General features: G+C 36.6%; 3 protein-coding genes across 5 annotated transcripts in view; all 3 read left to right on the top strand.

The window, feature by feature from the left end:
- Positions 1–418: 418 nt before the first annotated feature.
- On the top strand, positions 419–10,161 carry c8h15orf40 (chromosome 8 C15orf40 homolog). 3 transcript variants are annotated; one of them, XM_063000701.1, is made up of 5 exons: positions 419–630; positions 2,297–2,417; positions 2,517–2,644; positions 2,767–2,877; positions 10,076–10,161. In XM_063000701.1, exons 1-4 carry the CDS (start codon positions 496–498, stop codon positions 2,857–2,859), a joined length of 477 nt encoding a protein of 158 aa, XP_062856771.1. In that variant the 5' UTR covers positions 419–495; the 3' UTR covers positions 2,860–2,877; positions 10,076–10,161. The 3 variants fall into 3 exon arrangements, with proteins under 3 accessions (XP_062856771.1, XP_062856769.1, XP_062856770.1); XM_063000699.1 differs by lacking the exon at positions 10,076–10,161 and adding an exon at positions 3,590–3,849; XM_063000700.1 differs by lacking the exon at positions 10,076–10,161 and adding an exon at positions 2,954–3,849.
- Positions 10,162–10,246: 85 nt separating this feature from the next.
- Positions 10,247–21,682, top strand: part of map1ab (microtubule-associated protein 1Ab) — a 67,126-nt gene continuing 55,690 nt past the window's right edge. The window contains exon 1 of the mRNA XM_063000697.1: positions 10,247–10,275. The gene's annotated coding sequence lies outside the window, so the exon portion shown is untranslated. The remainder of the gene's footprint in view (positions 10,276–21,682) is intronic.
- On the top strand, positions 17,158–18,954 carry cart2 (cocaine- and amphetamine-regulated transcript 2). The gene is made up of 3 exons (XM_063000702.1): positions 17,158–17,605; positions 17,746–17,829; positions 18,686–18,954. Exons 1-3 carry the CDS (start codon positions 17,441–17,443, stop codon positions 18,791–18,793), a joined length of 357 nt encoding a protein of 118 aa, XP_062856772.1. The 5' UTR covers positions 17,158–17,440; the 3' UTR covers positions 18,794–18,954.

The raw sequence follows: 21,682 nt of genomic DNA, 5'->3' as shown, positions 1-21,682 counted from the left end.
TATGACACAAACAAGAATCCATGCTCATTTGCAAGAATAATAAGAGTAAATAGTGAAGACACAGTTAACAGTGCAACAGGGAAACAAATCTAAGATTGAAAATCGATTTAAGAGTAAAATTATGGGCTGTCTGGTTCTCTGTTAACATTTCCAGGCTGTGAGTCAGGTAAATGATACTGGCTATTATTTTTTGACTGGTTAAATCTATTTAATCAGAACTTAAAATACAGACAAAATTCCAGCTGTGATGTCGTAAGTTTGACGTGTAGCTGGAAAAAGTAAATGTACTTAACACCGTGACCTTACAGGTCGCTGGTTTTATTTTAAAAGTTTGCGCATTAGCGGTGCAGTGTTGACATTAAAAACACTGCGTTTTCGGCGCATGCGTAGAACACGGTTGCTTTTTAATAGCACTTGGTGGTTGTTTGCGTCGCTGTGTGGAAGCGACTGAAGTTTTGTAACTTATTGCTTTTATATGTTATTAATGTGGACCTCATGTACTGCACAAAGGGGGGCCTTGGTTTTACCACATTAGCGCTGTTTACAGTGAATGGAAATAAGAGTAGACTTTGTAAACAGCTCTCTGCTTCAGTAAAATCTACCACCAATATGCCTAAAAAAGACAAACCGGTAGGAGAAAGCAGATTATTTACACATATAACAACAAGTGTATAAACTTAATGACCTGTTCATTATCTGATGGGCTTGTGTGAACCTTTATAGAAAAGCAAATCTCAAAACAAAACTGTCCCATTTTTGAAGTAAACGCCCAAGAGAAATCAACTATTCTTTAAATTACATTATGTTGAGGATCAGACTAATTTATTACCTTGCAGTAGAACACAGATGACAAAAGGTAACAGAGTACGAAGACACTTTGGGTCTGTTTAGGTTCTCAGTCATCCAGGTTATAGTAGTCTTGAGGTTTAACCTTTCGGATGAAATTCATTTCACGGACAGTTTTAGGAGTGTTTATCACTGCCATCGACTGAATAGCTTCCCAGCAATTTTTTGGCACTTAAAGTGTTGTATTGATGTTAAAAAGTCGAAAATAAACTCACTTTTAGGTTTAACAACATTGCTCTATAGTAACCATCTAAAATCCTTTCACAACCTGCACACCTTTGTACAAACATTTTAATACTGGTATTAACTGTCATTAATCTATTATTTTCCAGGCAAATTAGATTTTTGTCTTTGCTAATAATTTAAATGACCTTTACAACTACAAGAAAACTTAGTATGCAACTTCCCACCAACTAAAATGTAAAGTTTGATATAAGCCTTGTGATATCTAACAGCATTACAAGTTAAATTATACTATTACAATTACTAAGTTTTCACCCATTTTGAATAGAAATTTAATGTAAACTTGTTTGTAAAGCTGGTATATGCACTGCATGTACGTATATTAAATGATCATAAAATGGTTGAACACCAATCCAGTGTTTTACTGATCTACTTTATATTAGTTTGTAAATAGAAACATGTTTACACTTGGATGCCTGCAAGACAAAAAAGTTAGGACGGAGGCATGTTTACCCCTGTGTTCCATCACCTTTTTTATCAATGAGACTTTTTTTATTTATTTATATTTTTTCCCCTTTTTTTTCCCCCCAATTTTTATCCCTCAGTCTAGTCGTGTTCAATTACCCTGAATGCGTCCTCTATACTGATTCGACCCTTCACCGCTGATTGAGGACGCCTCTCAAATGACATGCGCCCCCTCCGGTACGCACAGTCAGTATAGTGCATTTTTCGCTCGCACAAGTCGAGTTCATATACTTGACAGGCGCTGTGTAAGGAGGGCCACACCCCCATCAGCATTATTCCTCAGCCCTGTGCAGGCGCCATCAGTCAGCCAGCAGGGGCCACAGTTGCACCAGTTATGAGGCCGCCTAGCCTAGTCGGAGAGGCAGAGCTGAGGTTCGATACGATGTATTCAAAACCCCAACTCTGGTGAGCTAGCGTACTTTACCGCTGTGCCACCTGAGCGGCTTCAATGAGACTTTTTAATGATTTGGGAACTGAGGACATTAACTGATTTATAACAACATATTCAGATATTTATATTCTATTTGTTCTGTGTGTTTTTTGTGATACTTTCTCATCATCCCAAATTTTTTTTGTTCTTACCAAACTTTAGTGTGCACAATATGATATTTTTTTGTTTAATGGTTAATATTTGTTCTCACACTGTGTGCTGCATACTGGTATTGCTAGTGTGCTATTGTAAATGCAACTATAGCTTACGTGATGACATGGCTTACTTGATTGTTGTTTGTTTTATCACCAGAGCAAAATCACTCAGAAGAAGCAGCCTGAAACACCAACCGGCCCAGTTTCCACCCTTAAAGATGGCGCGATTGCTATAGCAATACATGCCAAGCCTGGAGCAAAGCAAAATGCCATTACAGGTTGAGTTAACATTCAAGTTTTACTTGTTGACCAATTTGAATGTGTCCATAAAACAGGTATGTGTATCTTTTTTTTAATGTATTTATCTCTGGTTGCAGATGTAAGTTCAGAGGCAGTAGGGGTTGCTATTGCTGCACCACCCACAGATGGAGAGGCCAATGCAGAACTAGTACGCTACCTGAGCAAAGTACTAGAGCTGAAGAAGAGTGAAATAACACTGGATAAGGTGCCACATACTTATTAAAATACAGAGAATTCTTACTAGAGACTTTACTCATTATGAATAGCATACCTTTTTTCCATGTTGTTTTATTATGTTTTTTTATTATTATTATTTTATAATTACAGGGCAGTAAATCCAGAGAAAAAGTTATTAAAGTCACAGCACCAATTAGTGAAGTGGAAGTTTTGGAGAGACTGAATCGAGAGGCCGCTGATTGAGCTTGCTGAACAATAAAGGTTTGTTAAATATCGTGTGGATTGCAGATCCCAGAAAAATGCAGAATTCATTGTTGTATTTACCTGTATTCCTCAGTGAGAACTGCTTTTACAGCATTAATGCACTGTTCAATTTCTGGAAAGAAACAACATACTCCTCACATTGTGCTCTAATGAGACATTTTAAGGATTTTAAAATCCTGTCTAAAAAGAGGGCTTCTCTTCTCTGATCACATCAGTGCAAAACAGACATCCAGCACAAGATTTCAACTGTTTTTGGAAGTATTTCATTTAAGTCATGTCTAAAATGTGTTATATATGTAAATAATGCAAACTGCTCAAATGTAGTAATTAGGTACTGTTGCATACCTGTCAGAATAATTTAATGACAATGATGTGACACTTAGCTCACATCAAAAAAATAAAATCAGCAAATGAATAGAAATGTTTGCAACAAAATGCCCTATTTATTTATCTTTTCTGCAAAGGATTTGTCAAAATTTTGGCTTTTTTTTTTAAATATGCCATTATCAAGTAGCTATGTCAGATTAACTTTGAGGACATTTTTATTTCTGTAATTAAACATGGACATTGTGGAACATCTGTTTTTTCCACTTTAAGGGTTTTGCAGTTTCTTCTGGTGTTCATGTGTTTTTTTTTACCCTCTGTCTTAACTGTATCTCCCAAAAACATGCAAACAGTGGACTGGCATTTCTGAATTTCCTTTGTGTAGGTGAGGTGTGTATGTGTAAGTGCTATGAAGGATTGGTACACTGTCCAGGGTCTTGAGTGCTTGAGTGAGTCAAAGGCAACTGGACTTCCTTGAGGTTCTCGAAGATGTTTCACCTCTCATCCGAAAGGTTAAGCCTCAAGACTACTATAACCTGGTTGACTGAGAACCTAAACAGACCCAGGGTGTCTTTGTACTTTTTGTTACCTTTTGTCATCTGTGTTCTATTGCAAGGTAATAAATTAGTTTGATCCTCAACATAATTTAATTTAAAGAATAGTTGATTTCTCTTGGGCGTGTTCTTCAAAAATGGGACAGTTTTGAGATTTGCCTAAATTGGCTTTATCAGTGAACATCTGGCTTTAGATGTTTGCGTAGGCTTTATTCTCTGCCTTGTAGGATTTTGCAGCCACTGTCAGTCTGCTGTATGTACAGTTTTACTGCTGAATTCATTTTATTTATATAAAGTAGTCTGTCATATTAAAATAAATTAGAAGTCCGTACTGATTGCTGCCAGTCTGTAAATGCATTAGCACAAAGTAAAATAACATCAACAGCTTCTTGCACTCTCAATATTTTAATAAGGCTTTTACCATGACGTTAAAAAGAATTTTTATGACAGATTACTCTGATTGATTCTAGTGATTAAGTAATTAAACATACATTCATAAAACCTTGTTATAAGGTGAGCCTGAAACATTTATTCCAATGCTGCAATGTGAAAGGTTTTTATATTTTCTTCAGTTTTTATGTGACCTATTGGTCTTTGTGTGTTGCACCCCAAATTGTTTGCATGTTGCATGCAAAAAGCATATCATTTTTATGACAGTCAGCCAATCTGTTTTTACCACAGTGAGGCATGTGATTTTGAACCTTATGGCTCAAATGATGTGTGTGTAATAATTAGTTGCCTTTCAAGCTATTAAATCAAATCTAGAAAGACACTGGGCAAAATGGCATCCATGTGAGTTTCAAGGCACAAACTACTGCTGACAAAAATAACACAAAGGCTTTTCTCACATTTGCCAGTTTGTGACCTAAATCTCAAGTGCAGTTGGGTTATGCAGCAGGTCAATCATTTGAAGCATGCTAGCAAGTCCATTTCTAAATTGCTTAAAACAAACTTAATTAAGGTTTTAAAGTGGTCTAGTTATGGCCATGATTTAAATCCCATTAGAATGCTGTAGCAAGACTCAAATTAAAACAATTCTGCAAAGAACAGGGGGCAAGATTCCCCCACACTGATGTAAAAAAAACTTTAATTGCAGAAATTACTGCCAAAGGTGGCATATTCAGTTATCAGGTTTAAGGGGCAATTACTTTTTCACACGGGTGATGTAAGTTGTAAATAAACGTTCATCTTTAATATACAAAATATCAATTAAAAGCAGCATTGTGTGTTGTGTGAAGATCAGAAAAAAAAAGAAAAAAAAATGTCATTATTTGACATTATAATGACAAATAATAATGTCATTTATTATTTGTAAATCATAGATTTACACTCACTTTTGTTGTCATAGAGATGTACAGTAGGTTTTATTACATCACACAGTGATATTGTGTACACACATCAGTAATTAAAGATTCAGTAGTTTTTCAGGAGGGAATGATGTGTGGGAGTTACTAGCATTCTGTGCTATGGTGTTATTTTGCAGAGCTGCTCAGGTGTTGGCACTGAGGTATGCAATACTCACCGATTTACACAGTGCTGTGTCAATAAAATGACTGTCTGGTAAAGTCACCGTGACACTTCTGAACTGCTTGTCACAAAAGGATTTTATTAGCTGCTTATTCCTGATAGAAATAGTTTTCTGTCTAGCTTGGAAAATCAAATTATTAGCTGACGGCCGGCACATTCAGAAATTTTCTGGTGCGGCACTGATTTTATTTTCTGTGTATTATGCTTAATGATGAACATTTTTTTTAAAGACACCAACCTAATTATCATAGAAATATGTGTACAAATTGTTGACACTTGATGGCCAAAATTATGAAAATTATGTGGCTAGTTTTCTAATGACTGGGTTTATCTATTCCAGGCACACTCATTGCTAACAGAACATACATCCACGCATTGGGAGTAAAATTGTGGACTCTTAATGCGTCACTTTCACAGCATGTAACCTTTTTAAGAAGTCATTTTGTCATTTTTTTAACTTAAGCTGTCTGTCAACTCTTAATTGCTAATAATGTGAAGTGGAGCAACAGCAGCTCAGCAGGTAACAGTTACAACTCTAGATTATTGAAAACCCAATTCTTCAGAAATGCTTTATAACCAACTGTATTTGATTAAAGCTCCTCTGAGACATATACCTCATCACTTACATTCACATCACTTTGTAAGAAATATCAGTGTTTTACTCTTTGAAAAAGAACTTGATTAGTCAAAGAAGACCTTTATTTTGTGCCAGCATTTCAGCCAGCATTCAAATGGGGCTAAATACCCATTATGATCTTCTCCTCCTTCACCATCTGTTTTCCTCTGCTGAGTCAGAGATCTTTTATTCTGACTGTAGACATCTTGTTCCGTGCTTTTTGAATATACTGTACATTTCGGGAGACAGGAGTGCAGACGGACACCCACGCCAACTGAGCAACAGGATCAAATCATTAAACTAAGTTGCCTGATCTGGGTGAAATACAGTTCTATGCAAATGTGGGCACCCTCTGCTCAGACTACATATATATGGTTGATTTTCAATGTGAAAACACATAAAACAATATAATAATTGTGGCATGTGCAAAGATTGTATAACTTAATTTAGAGTTGCCAGCTAATGACAATTCTAGAGCACGTGTCAAACTCAAGGCCCGTCATTTTATGTGGCCCGGGAGAGCTTAAAAGACGTATGATTGTCTTAAAATACACTGTAAAATCGTACATAAACTGTATTTCCCACAATGCATGCCGATTTTGTGACCCGGAAAGTGACTGCATCCCGCCACTAGATGGCAGTGTTTCCATATCAGCGTTTAACTGAGGCGGTTTTCCAGCAAGTGATGTTAAGAAATATTTACAAATAATCCCAAATTGTACAAGAAGAGAAATTGAAGCACAAGAAAGGTAACTCGGGAAAGTGAATACAATTTGTGCTTCAAGAAGAAAAACCGGTACATCTCTTGTGTTATGAGGCTGTGTCTGTGGTAAAGGAGTACAACATAAATGTACGTAGATATACATTAATAATATACAGAGTAAATTTGGCGTTTTGACATCAAACAGAATTTAGCCTCCAAAAAAAATACAAAAATTGTCCAAGACTTAAAAGGCAGACTGCATAATGCAGATGTGGCCCTCAGTGAAAATGAGTTTGACACCCCTGTTCTAGAGTGTGACAAAATTTATGACTCTATAGACCTTGTGCTAGCACTCAACAGTCATTGGCTCCTGTAAGCAGCTGACTGAAGATCTGAAAACAAAGCTAACTGATACCAAGCTGGAAAAGGCTATAAAAGATAAACAAGCACTTTAAACATACAATATTTATTCTTTATGATGGCATTAATGTCATATATCAGTTATGGAGAACTAGGGTAGTCAAGACAAAAGCTGTTTGAATAAAAAGGTTTGGCTGACTCTGGGATGGTAGTGCTACCTTCTAGGGGGCAATGTTGCCTGCACAAATACAAACTCCATTTCCAGAAAAGTCGGGACGTTTTGTAAAATGCAATAAAAGGAAGACTATGTGGGAGTGTGTTGCTGCATTGTGCTCAGTGATTCCTGGGAAGCATGACACGTGGCAACCCTGACCAGGATAAAGCAAGAAAACATGAAAATGAAGTGAATTGAATGATCTTGTACACCTGTTAGCAGTAGACATGGTTGAAACTTAAGATGGGAAGTCCACAAACACATGGCCATGTAGCATACTCAGTGAGATGCAATCTTAATAAGCCTGCTAAGAGAGTGCAAAGAGAATATTGGGGTGGAGGTAGGCTGGGTGACTAATGAGAGTTGTGCTTTCCTTTACAGTGTAAGATCCATGTCCTACAACTGGGATTTGGCTTCAAAGAGCTAGTGTGTGCTAACCCAAAAGTAATTATTTTCATGGATCACAAATTATTACATTTTAAACTCATCCTCAAATAGAGTGATGTGTTGATGTACACTTCCTGGATTACTGCCTCTATATGTACACACCATAGTACATGTGCAGTGAGATTAGGCATTAGCCCTACATTATGTTGTACAAACAGTTAAGCAGTATTACAGTGTCAGTGCAGACTAAATTAAAAACACTCCAAAGACGTGAAATGTCAAGTGGTCCAAACGGCTCAGCCATCATTAAAAATGAAGCTTTGAAGAATTTGTCTGATCATATTCACCCTTAATCATAGAGGTTCTGTTAAGACATGTCCTTAGGCAATAATAACCATCTATCTGCACCTGACAAAGCAGCCTCGGGTCCCCTTGAACACAAAAACATGGATTTCTAAATATTTAACTAAATATGCAGTGAGTAGTATGTTTTGCACACAGAACATAATAATGCAACATAGTAATGCAGATTGTATCCCTGCTGAGTATTATCTTTAGGGGAAATTAAGAAAAAAGTAAGAAAAACTAAGGAAAACCATGAACAGAAACTTGGAAAATAAATAAAACAATTGACCAAACAAATAAACATCATAGCAGCCCAAAACAGGATTCAGGAACAGCATTAACAAAGTGCTATAGAATTATACCCTATTAACTGTGCTATCTGCTGTTTGGCCAGAGGCTTGGGAAACAGAACAGAATGCGACAAAATATGAAAAGCAAAGAGAAATGCACAACACAGAACAGCTGAGTGTTACTAAACCAGCTACTGAGACCATCAGCAAGTTACAGCCAAAAATCTGACTAGAGACAGAAAACTGGGGAACTTGATAAATAGGTAGCAACTAGAGGATCTGGAGAAGTTGCCATGGCAGCAAAAGTAAACTTGAGAAAGAAGAAGCCTTGGCAACTAAAGAAACCAACATGCTACTACTGTTTCTAGAGAGATAAGAGTCCCAGTTTTGCTTAAAAAGCTTTTCCCCAGGTGTTGCAATTTACGTTAATGAGGCGCAGGGAAGGCATGACCTGTGCCCGCTCACCTGCCAAACATTATGGGCATGGCAGATTAGAACATTAAACGTAGTAGCAGTTTTAGACTGTGAGTTCTTTATCTAAAAGATTAGCTGGATCCGAAATCGCATACTAACATACTGAACAGTACGTGAAAGCAGTACGTGAGAGCGGGTAGTGTGTCTGAATATGTAATATTCATTAAACAGTACTCAAAAAGTACTCATATGACCTACTGCATGGGCAACCATTTTTGAGTATGGAAACACAGTACACTGCGGTCTGATAATTGATCCCATAATTCAACTGGAGCTGCTAAAGCGTTCGAAGTGGAAGAAGAAAGATGGCGAATATCGGAGAGTCGGCTGTTTACAAGTGTAAGTAAGTGAAAAATTCCAAATGTTCTGAACTCCCAGGTTTGAGGCTCGGTGTTGCCACCGGCCGGCTGGGCGCCTTCTGGCGGGCATAATTGGCAGTGCCTGCAGCTGATACTAATTGGCCACCGTATCTGCAGGGTGGGGACCGGACTATATGTGGGTGGGTGGGTCTTCAAACGCTGTGTAAGGACCCTAATTGGCAGAAGAGACGTCCGTGCGAGAAGAGGAGGGCTGTACATGTGTAAAGAAGGAGTGGGCAGCGGTGTGCTCTCCTTGGATGCAAATCTGGAGTCTGTCAGCAGCGGAAGACAAATTGGATGCGTTAAATCGGGAGAAAAATGGGGAGAAAAATGCACTAAAAAATAATTCCAAATGTTATGATTAAGTACAACCCTGAATAACATTATGAGTAGCTTTGTGGAGAGTGACAGAATTAATTATGTCTGATTTTAATGAACAGTGGGGCTTAAACTGTGGCAATGAGACGTCATGCAACACATAAAGTTGGTAAGATGGTGGACGTAATACAGCCGAGGTTGCGTGCATACTGCACTCCTGCGTACTGAAAGAGCTTACCGCCTTAATGTCTGAGCAGTACCTCGAATTTAGTACGTACTGTTAAAGTATGCGATTTCGGACGCAGCCATTGTCTTCACTGCCACATAGTGTCTGTATATTTAAACTGATGCAAGAATGTGTAGTATTGTAATATTCCACAGGCTAAGCTTTCCAATCAGGGCTAGTGCTATATGTGAAAAATCAAGGGCTGTGTTTTGAATTATTTTGAAGTTAGTTATATTAAAAATATGTATTTGTGCCCAGGGTGTATGTTAAGAATTCTTAAGAAAACAGGTAACTAATGTATTTATTGTATGCAATTTTACCCAACTATCCTCTCAATGTAGTTCACATTTTGCTTCCTCTACTGCTGCTGACCTCCACTCATGACTTACAAGTAGCCGACTGCTTATTTTTTATCAGCATGAGGTGGGTTCATAAGAAGATCTGTATCATGTATGGAGAGTCATACACCTATCTCCGTTATCCCCCGTCTCTGTGCAGGTGCCATTGATCAGCCAGCAGAGATCGTTATTGCAGAAGTTATGTTGAATCCCCTCCAGAGCTCCCACCCTTTGGACGAGCCAATCTCTGTCTGTATTGGCACCCGACCTGCCTGTGGCAAAGCTGAGATTCAAGCTTGCGAGTTTGTCACCACTGGTGGACTAGTGTGTACTACCACTGCGCCACTCAAGCACCCCAAGGTACCTGTTTTACATTCTTCTAGATTAAATAATTGATGTTGTTTAGAGTAAAAACAAAAGCAAAGGAATAATGGCTAGGGTCCATAGGTTTAATATTTAAAGAATACAAGTTAAAAGACACTTTGTTCTTTTAAATGAGTGTAATGTTCAGCATGGTCAGTGAACAAGGCCTGCAAACATGACACTTAAATAACAACACACATGAGAATATGACAGGCTGCAGGAGCATTTCCTTTACACCTTATTTTATATAAACCCCTTTTTGACTGATTTGAGCTGCCTGTCAGGATGAGGAATGGAGCAGTTCTTGTCAAGTAACATGTTGTAATAAAATGTTAAGCTGTTCTGTCCTGCAATCTCATCCATCCTGTGTTAGAAAATGACTAACCTCTCCTGAGGGTAGTAAGTACATAGAGAGAAGAAGCAATCATGTCTGGTATCTTCTACAAACCTGCTGGCAAACAGATTCATGGAACTCCCGGGTTCTCCTATGTTGCGTGAGATTTCTATTACAGAGTGTATCATGATAGTTTAACCAGTTTGGTCAAGTAGAGATTTAATTACATGTTAATGCACTTCGCAATAGATACAAATCCTATTAAAAGCACAAGAGAGTAAAAAGCTAAAGTAATTTAGTTGGTAAGTAATTAAAACATTCCTCACAAGAATTGTGAAGTTACATTAATTAGACACACAGACAGTAATTAAATTTAAGTTTTGCACATTTTTGCACATTTTGCAGTTTTGAATTAAATCTTAAATCTTATTCTTAAAAAAGAATCTGTTTTTAAACAGTATAGTCTGAATAACGTGTTTATAATCCAATTTTCTCCTAAGGGCCCAAAGATGCTTTGTCGACTTTGATTTTATCGACAGGGCTACCAGGATGTAATTTGAAGTTTAACACAACAGGTCTGATATGTACCCCATCCCCCTCTTCATTAAGCAAAGAAGCCTTGTATTATTGCCTTCTGATCAATAGTGAAATTGATCCTTTTTTCCTACAAAACGTAATTGCAATCTAACTCTGTGCTGCCAGCAGAAAAATAGAAGTGAGATAAGTGAGCTGAAAAACATTTAATCTGCCACATTTATTTATTAAATTCTTAATCACAGGACCAATTTCTAAAACAATGGGAGCAAAGCAGAAATACCTTACAAAATCATTATTTGACTATAAACTAACATTTTAATCTGACACTATTTTTCAAGTAGAGACCGTGCTATATTTACACCACAAAATTAAACATTTTGCAAGTGACATTTTGCAGTTTTTTTTTGCATCATATTACAAACTTCTGTAACTTATCAACATGAAAGTTGATTCTAATCAGTGCTGACATAATTTAAGATTAAGCGACCTGACAGGCAGTGTTGATTTCTTCAATTTAAAAAAAGATAAACTGAACTTTTAAATGTTCAGCATCCTTGAGATCACTTTGTATACAGTTCCAGTTATCTGATTAAATTTTTAGCTTGATTAAATTTTTTTTATTTTATTTTGTTGATTGCTTAATCTCTACTATACTTCACTGGCAGTCACTACCACACACCAAAAAAATGTTTTTAGTGTTAGGGTCTGCACAACACAGAGCTCCTAATGACCCGCACAACACAGAGCTCCTGATGACCCGCAAAACACCGAGCTCCTGATGACCTGGGTTCAAACCTCAAACCTCTTGTCTCTGTTTACTGCCTGTACAAGAGTTTATGTATGAGTTTCCTCAGGGTAGTTTGGCTTCTTATTAATTATGCAGAGGGTAAATTGGCTGCTTGAAATTGCCCCTAGATCAGAGAGAGTGCAGAAGTGGATAAGTTGTTATTGCCCTGCAATGAATTGCTGCCATGATTATGGTGTATTTCTGCCTTGTTTCCAGTGTTTTAAGGTGGTGCTAGATACATATTAGGATGCAACAGTTACTGGTAATAAATAAATGAATAAATAATAGTTTTTGAGGTAATGAAACATAAAATGGGTTAACACTATGTACTTTTCATGGCACTCAATATTCCCTGCATCACTGTGTCAACATGTGTAACAGCATCTTGTTGTAATTTGTCTGCAAGCTTACCCAGGATGTAGTGATGCATTCATCACCTATATAAGATTTACCTGCTTAAGCAAGTCTGTCTTTGGTGACTGAACTAATTCAGGACTGTAACTCATCACTGCACCAACATAACTTACTAAACCAATTACCTCAAAGAGATTTTGAATAATATTTACAACAAATTATATTGTTGTTTTGAGAAGCCCTTGAGTAACATAGTTATATTAATGTTAATTTGATTTTTGAATAATTTTAAAAGAATGGAATGAAAGCAAGGGCCATGGCAGTAGGGATGATTTAGGAGTAGGAGAACACATGGCTGTATGTTAAGCAATTTTTAATAGGCTGTAATTCACAGGCGGACTTAAGCGGATCCTGAGGAAACAAACTAAACTTGGCAGGGGAACAAATGTAAGATTTAAAATTTTAAACCCCTTCACTCAACACCCCTTGCAGAGCTATATATAGCAAAATGCAGAGTACTGCAGTGGCTTTGAAATGCTATTAAAATGCTGAGAATGCTGGGTGGATGTGTCACTAACAGAGGTTGCTTATTGATGTGAATTTAACTTATCCGTTTGTGCTGAATTTATGCTGTATGATATATAATGTGGTTCATATTTGATGGTTTACACATTCACAGTTGAAATGAAGTTTTGGTACTGGTGTGCAGAGCCCTTTTCTTCATTTATTAGCTGTTACCTTATTTATTAGCGCATCCTTCTCAAATATGCCATTGAGTACAAAATTTCATTTTGATTTTGGAGATTTACTGTCACCTCACAGCAAGAAGGTCCTGAGTTTGAATCACAGATAGAGCAGTCCGGGTCCTTTCTGTGCGGAGTTTGCATGTTCTTCCCGTGTCTGTGTGGGTTTTCTCATGGAGCTCCAGTTTCCTCCCACAATCCAAAGACTTGTAGGTTAGCTTAATTGAACAGATTAATCATGTGTAACCTGTAACTACCTGTCCTGTCATTAATGTAACCAAAGTGTAATATATGGTGTTAAAATCCTAATTAACAAACAATTTTGGACAGCGGTTGTTTCCAGTGTGTGGTTCTTACATCGAAACCCAATTTGTATGGTGTTTCTCTTATCATTGACACAGGGTTTAAAGTCCTGACCTAGTAATCAAAGCGTTGCCAGATCAAGCCCCACCATTGCCAAGGAGCCACTGTTAGTCTTTGAGCAACACCTTTAATCCTCAATAACTCAAACTGTATTCAGTCATAATTGTAAGTTGCTTTGGATAAAAATGTCTGCTAAATGCTGCAAATGTAAACAAAGAATTTATCTAAAGTTGTTTAGGTGTTGTCAGGTGTTTTTTATATTCACTTTTAGGAGGAGTAGCAACAGTACTCGAGTTCCTTGTCTCACTGTGGATTGATTAACACCTAATTCAGCATAAAAAAGATTTTTGTATCTTTTTTATTAAGCACTATTACAGCTCTAAGTACCTATGAATTTAGTTTAGCGAAGGTTTACATGAACAGATCTCTCTTAAAAACAGATTAAGACTTTGTCTACAACCTACATTTGTTCCTATTTTCTTAACTGGAAAACTGGACCTTTAAGGATATTATTAGTCTTGAACTTTATATCTTTTCCAGACTGGACTGCAATTGTCATTAAACAATTGGTTAAATACAGATTCAACTGTGTGTTATTATTTTAGACAGAATGTGTTTGTCTGTTATATTAACTTGAATATCTGACTGCATCAATTAAAAAATCCAGATAACTTCAATGAGCTTTCATAAACTTTCTTGTTGATGTAAGCCTTTTATTTATGAATTTCTCATATTTATCTCTAAAAGACCATTTTATATTGATTTGTTTTTGTTTGTTTGTTTTTGATAACTAATAAGTAAGGGGGCAATTTATGTCATGCCATATTAAGTGCATTGACAAAATGTAATCAAAGCCCTGATGGGAAATTAAAAACACATTTTTACTATTGGCAAAAATAATTATGTTCAAAGTATTTTAATTGTCACCTATTTTATAGGAAAATAAATTTGAGAAAATAATTTACCAGTGTGAGAATGACTAAGCTTCTAGACACTTCATTTGCACATTAATTTGCCACTATCTTGACTACTTATTTATTAATTTTTACTGAACACTTAATCCTGGTCAGGGTCATGGTGAGTCTAGCACCAGGCAATTTTGAGTAGCCAATCCTCTTTCCGTATCATAGAGCCACATGCGTCCTGGGAATCTGGATTTGATCCTGACCCGTGGTTATGGTCTATGAGGTGTTTTTCTGTGTCCTTGTGGGTTTGCTCAGTGCCAATTCTATTTGAAAGCATTGAAAGTTTGTGCTGTATTTCATTAAACAGCAGTCATCAAAGAGCACTCACTAATTAATAGAGCTACAGGACTTCAGCTCTATTATTTCATGCTGTTTTACTGACTCAAACATAAAGTATGCCTTTGTGCTTTAGGAGCAGAAACAAAGATTTACTGTTTTTCTTACACAGTATTCTGTTTTACAAAGCTCACACTTTGTTTTATAAAATAGAAAAGTTGTCTTAAATTTTTTTGTCATTTGACATATTGATTTTATGCTCAGATCAAAGGTAGTAAACATGTTTTGCATTAAAAATGGAATGCAAGCACAAAATAATGTGATTTACATGGTGATAAAGAATGTGAGCAATAAGATACAAAATGAGCTTTTATTACATGATTACGTGATCAAGGATGGTGTGGTAATGTAACAGGCGGGGCACAGTGGCTAAGTGGGTAGCACTGTCACCTCACAGCAAGAAGGTCCTGGGTTCGATCCCCAGGTGAGGCGGTCTGGGTCCTTTCTGTGTGGAGTTTGCATGTTCTCCATGGGTTTCCACTGGGTGCTCTTTTTTCTCCCACAGTCCAAAGACATGCAAGTGAGGTGAATTGTAGACTTTAAATTGTCCAAGACTGTGTTTTATATAACCTTGTGAACTGATAAACCTTGTGTAATGAGTAACTACCTTTCCTGTCATGAATGTAACCAAAGTGTAAAACATGACGTTAAAATCCTAATAAACAAACAAACAATAATGTAGCAGGCTGTGTGGCTGTTGCCCCAAAATATAGGCCCTGGCAATCTGGGTTGATCCTCAGCCCTTAACTGTCTATAGGAGTTTGACATGCTTGGCCTCTGTTTGTATGAGCTCTGTTTTCCCTACATTAAAAAAGACATTCTAAAAGCATGCTTGGGTGGTGCAAGGGTTTAATGCACTGTCTCACTACTGAGACTAGAAACAGGCTCTCTGTGGTGCCACTGACCTGGTCTGGCACTCTATCAACACAGCTGCCTACACTTATATTTTGTAAATATAAACAAATGTAGAATTTGATGCATGAAACACCCCAAATAAGTTGCCACAGAAGCAAAAATAGCATGAAAAGCTGATAGAGTATTGAAGTTACCGTGTTTTGAAACATTCCACAATGTGAATTGTTAACAGGTGAGGGCACCATGATTGGGTATAAAAGGAGGATTCACCAAAGGCTCAGTCTGTATAAGCAATGATGCGTCTTGCTCACCACAGTATTCCAAATTTCATTAGAGAATTGTCAATCAAAAAGTGAGGTTTGTAGAAAATCATGATCTGGTGTGTTCAAGCATTCTGTAGGAATCTGTTGCTGCTGCAGCTTCATGTGTCAGAGGAGGTGTGTGCTACCCTGCAGCCCTCCCCCAGCCAGTGTGGTACTGTGAATGGGGTGGAGGGTGCTTGTGAATTGAGGAATCGGAAATGACCTTATTAGGATAAAATAGAAAAAAAATAAAACAAAAAGCTAAAATATGCCACTAAATGAATTAGCTGCTCTGAATTGCCTGTAGGTGTGACTGAGTGGGTGTGTGTTTGTGTGATGGCCTGCAGTATACTTGGGGACCTATCCAAGTGCCCAAAGTTCTCAAATAGTATCCAAATCCACTGCGGCCCTGCTCTGGTTACTGTAGATGAATGAATAATGCAATTACACCTTGATCATTTGCCATGTTATTAACTAATTATCCAATTATGAATAGACATTGTTGAGCTTTATTCCTCAGAACATGTTTACTCCATTTACTAACATGGTTTCGTGAAATATATGGTATGCCATGTTTAGGCATGTTATTTAAACTGGGTCATCTAGTAGTACATGTTGAATAAGCCAACTGTTGATTTGTGCATTTTCCCCAGCTTTTGTTGTTAAATTGGCTGTCAATACTATTAGTTACACTGTATTTTCATATTAGCCTTTATCTATTCAATAAAATTGTATGCCCACCCACAGAAATCCCAATATTTTTTCTGATTATTGATCATTATGGGCCAGCAGCAATGACCTATGGATAACTGAGAAGAGAATTCCCTCCCATGGGCCATCAGTGCTGGCTGAAAGATTACATTAGCTAGCAAGTTTATTGGTTTTCTATCTATTAACATTAAACATTTTGGAATTTGGAAGTTTATGTGCCTCAGAATTTCTGCTGGTGATACTGTTATTTGCTTTTAACAGGACAGTTCAGATGGTGTTATCTTGCTTATACGATGACCATTTGTCACCTTGTTAAATTAGGTTTTGTACTTTTTGCTTTCACATTACTAAATAAAAGGAAATTATTATGAAACATCTGCGTGTTTAATAGTTTTAATAGATAAATATTGCAACTCAACATGTTGAATGTTTTCTTTCTTACAAATAAACTTGCCCAATTCCCTCACAAATTCATGAAGGAATCACCTTTCCTTGCTTTTTTGGCACAGCAAAAGGTTCAAGTTAAGTGTTTTTCTTGAGTGAGGAAGGTGTAAGCCACCAAAGGTCTTAAGGATATTAAACATATGAGAATATGTGGTGAACCCGGTAAGGCAGATGCCCCAGGCAATTGTCCATTCCGCTTATTGCTGGCGCCAAGCCTGATTTCTGGAGATATTATTAACGCATTTGATGACAGCTCGTTTGCGCAAAGAGCGCTGCGCTTACGTCTGAGGGAGGAACGGGCGTCTATAGGCGGGTGATGTCGGAACTCCTAAACACCGAAGCGCATATAAAGCGGCGCGCGCGCTGTGCGGGGAACAAACAACTGTGTGCAGGTCGCGCGCCTCTGTGCTAAACTCTCAGCGATCAGAACCATGGAGAGCTCCAAAACCGCGGCGCGCGCTTTGCTGTTTCTGCTCGCTCTGATGCTGCGCAGCTGCGCGCGAGCAGAGAGTGCCGAGACCGAGGTGGAACTGGACACCAGAGCCATTCGAAATTTCTACCCTAAAGATCCAAATTTGACCAGTGAAAAACAACTGGTAAGTAATAACTGATTGATTTGCATTGCATGAATCTGCAGCAAGACGTTTACAAGTTTACATGAAAATAAAATAAGTAAAGTATTTATACTATATATTAGCTACTGATTATATTAAACTTTGATTTGATATCTCACCAGCTTGGAGCTCTCCACGATGTTCTGGAAAAGCTGCAGACGAAACGAATTCCGCCTTGGGAGAAGAAATTTGGCCAAGTCCCTATGGTAACGAGATGCATGGATTTGTCTTCAGTTTTAAAGATAAACAACCATAAAATGTTTCTATAGATAGATAGATAGATAGATAGATAGATAGATAGATAGATAGATAGATAGATAGATAGATAGATAGATAGATAGATAGATAGATAGATAGATAGATAGATAGATAGATAGATAGATAGACTTTTTTGATGGATAGATAGATAGATAGATAGATAGATAGATAGATAGATAGATAGATAGATAGATAGATAGATAGATAGATAGATAGATAGATAGATAGACTTTTTTGATGGATAGATAGATAGATAGATAGATAGATAGATAGATAGATAGATAGATAGATAGATAGATAGATAGATAGATAGATAGACTTTTTTGATAGATAGATAGATAGATAGATAGATAGATAGATAGATAGATAGATAGATAGATAGATAGATAGATAGATAGATAGATTTGAACATTGCATTTTTATCACGTGTTGCATTTGAATGTTGTATATTCAGGGTGTTTGGCACTTGTGTTGTAACTCGCAAGTTGCATATGCACTTTCTATTTTCATCACATGTTGAATTTATTTATTTGTTGTATTTTTAATGCATGTGCCATTTATATGTGATCGTTTTATTGCAAGTTGTGTTTCCATATGTTCATTTTTTATTGCATTTAAATGAAGAACTTTCACTGCATGTTGCATTTGCATTATTCACCATTGCAATTATGGATCACTCCTAAAAGTTTTAGAATTCCCTTTTCCATTTATTCAGCGGTTGATTAATTTATGACGTGATTAACCTCATTCAGCATCGGTGCGTTTTCAGGGTGCACGTTTCAATGTTTTCATTTCTTTTTGCAGTGCGACGTGGGGGAACAGTGCGCAATCCGCAAAGGCGCACGAATCGGCAAAATGTGCGACTGTCCGCGGGGAGCCTTCTGCAACTTTTTCCTTCTGAAATGCTTGTAAAGAAGAGCAATCTACATGTAAAACAATACTCAATTCCATTTGTATAGGTATTTTTTTAAAGTGAAAATGTTTAAAAGGTGTGTATGTAACGTATTTTTCATTTTGTTTAAGCATTGCACGTCTGATGTCATAAAATGTAGCGTCTATACTTTCTGTAATAAAATACACATTACCTCCTTTTTAAAAGTAGTTTGTGTTTACTTCTTTTCGTATTGTAATAAATGAATATAGTTAAGATGATTATTGATAAGATATTTGATATTAATACGCTAGATATTTACAGCTTGTTCTTTTTTGTGACTACATGATTAGAACACCTACTCTTTGTACAAAGACCTTCCTTGAAATTGAGTTCTTTTGTAAGAGTATTATGGGTTTTCTGAAAATATGCTATATGAATGCTATATATACAGTGGTCTCTTGTCAAACACAACACTAATTGTCACCTCAGACCTTATGACATTTTGGATATTTGGAAATATTTGCATGCATGCATTTTATATTGTAGGATATACAATGGGTAAAAATCATTTGCCTATAACATTTAGGTAGCAAGTGAAAATGCACTAGTAAAGTAAATAAAAAACAGAAAAAAAATGTAGCAAAAGAGCATTAAAAGGTAACCAGTCCCCTGAATTAATACTTTGTAGAGATTTTTGCTTTTTTAAATTATACAGTCTGTCTGGATATGTGTCTTTTTATCCTTTTTACACACCCAGATTGGTGAATATTTGCCTTTTCTTTTTGTGTTGGCGTGTTGGTCATTGGTACGCTGGTAGATATGCCACCTGACTTTCTTCAGCTGTCTAAACCAGAGGCCTGCATGTTTTACTCAAGATTTTGGGAAATTGATGAATGAAAACTACTTTCCCATCAAACCTGACTAATCACCCAACTCTCACTGAAGCACAATGTTGCTATCATTATGCTTCATCATAAGGTTTGGTGTATGTTTGGTGTTGTGCTGTATTTGGTTTTCAGAATTGCTTATTTCTTGCCACCCTGCCATACAGACCAGCCTTGTAGGTTTCGATATTGTTCTCACATGCACAGACCAGCCAATCCTAGGAATAATCTTTTGGCATTGGGAAGGTTGGAATTAGTTTCTTCTAGCTAGAGGGACGGCCCAGTCTATTTAAGTTGGTAATGCCATACACTTTCAACTCTAGCAATAGTTACTTATCTCTTAACCTGTGCGTTTGTAAAAGTGTCTTTCCAACCATAGTTTTTTTTGCATTACCATGCACTTCTTATAATGGAAACCTTCACGGTGGTGGTCAATTAGCTTGGTGCATGATCTGGAAGGTGACTGACTGTACCTGAGCAAGTTTATACTGGTTACTCTACGGGGCTGATAATTTATCTAAACCAAGTATTTTACAAATTAAACAAAAAAAAATGGTTTTAGAAATATAGAAAATAATTTTCTATATTATTTTCTCTTTGCTGTTGATCAGGTGATATATCAGGTGATCAGGTGATGTATCACAGTGATGAACTACAATAAAATTGGTCAGTCTTTATTATATCCATCTCAATCAGTTTATATTGCTTATACATTTGAATAATTAAGGTTTAATCACTTTTTCCATTAAAACAATTAAAGATGTAGGACTGATTATCTCTGAAGCCAGTGGTTCCTGATTTGGGGTCGTAAGTCACAGACATTGCATCACTACTTTTTTTCACTTTTAATGGTCTGTCTGAAAGGGAAATAACATTGCAAACATGCACAACAAAAACTGTCAACTCAGTTGTAAGAGTCACTGATGTGTTATTGAGAATTTTAATGCCTACAGTTGCGGTAAGCAGAGATCATTACTCTGATCACTGTCAACCAATATAATGGTCTGAAAACTTTTATGATGTCACAAGGACAATACTGAAATAGCCTTGTTATTTAATACAATGCAGCAACGCGTCTGCTCTGATAAGAAATAAAAGAGAGATGTGATGTCTTCTTTAAAAAATAAATAAATAAAAATACAATACACAGTTAAGGTCAAAGGTTTACATACACTTGCATGTACATCATGGCAACGGGATTTGAATGATTACAGGCAAATGTTTTGACTTAATGAACAACAATTATTTGGCAAAAAGCAGTTCATTCAGATATTTACTTTAAAATATAACGGAATCTCTGAAACAAACTTTACTTGACTTACTTGCAGGAATCTTAAAACTGGCCCTTTGGTTAAATTGTTTTCTATGCCAAAGAGGCTTAAGTTGAACCATTCACCATTAACAAATACACAGTAGTTCAGTAAATATATATTTAGATAACTATCTCAGATTGCATATTTAAATTTAATATTTAAATCTGAATTTTGTAAATAAAACCATAGGCCAACAACAGACAACAATAAAAAGACAACAATGTACTTTAAAAAGATACCCCATGTAACGTAGTGGTGGTGATATGCATCACATTAACTTGCCAACTTACTTAATTTGTTCATTGACAACATTTGACATTTGTTTGGGTCTATCACAAAATTACATCAAAAATCATGCAAAAAATCAAGATATCTGGAGAATAATACTAGGCCATGTCAAAGGAACTGAATCTAACAGAATTGTAATGAAGGAGAAAAACTACTCCTACACACTGCTTAGGTTGGAATATCTCCTAAAGTGTAGATGCACACAACCTGACAAGTGTTGTTGTCTGATGAGTCAGCTTTTGCTGGATCTGCTACATCATTGTGTATTTATGCATTACTTACAAAACGTTTGGTTTTTAATTAATTACACAATAACACAACTGGACCTCACTGTTAGATTAAATACCTTTACAAGAATTTTGATAATGGATGGAAGTTTCTTTATCATGATGAGATGAGTATTAGATTATACAAATATCTGCTCATTATACTTACACAGTAT

The sequence above is a fragment of the Trichomycterus rosablanca genome, chromosome 8 (genome assembly GCF_030014385.1).
Source record: "Trichomycterus rosablanca isolate fTriRos1 chromosome 8, fTriRos1.hap1, whole genome shotgun sequence".
Classification (NCBI taxonomy): domain Eukaryota; kingdom Metazoa; phylum Chordata; class Actinopteri; order Siluriformes; family Trichomycteridae; genus Trichomycterus; species Trichomycterus rosablanca.
Note: the sequence above shows the minus strand (reverse complement) of the source record. Positions and strands in the feature narration are given on the sequence as shown.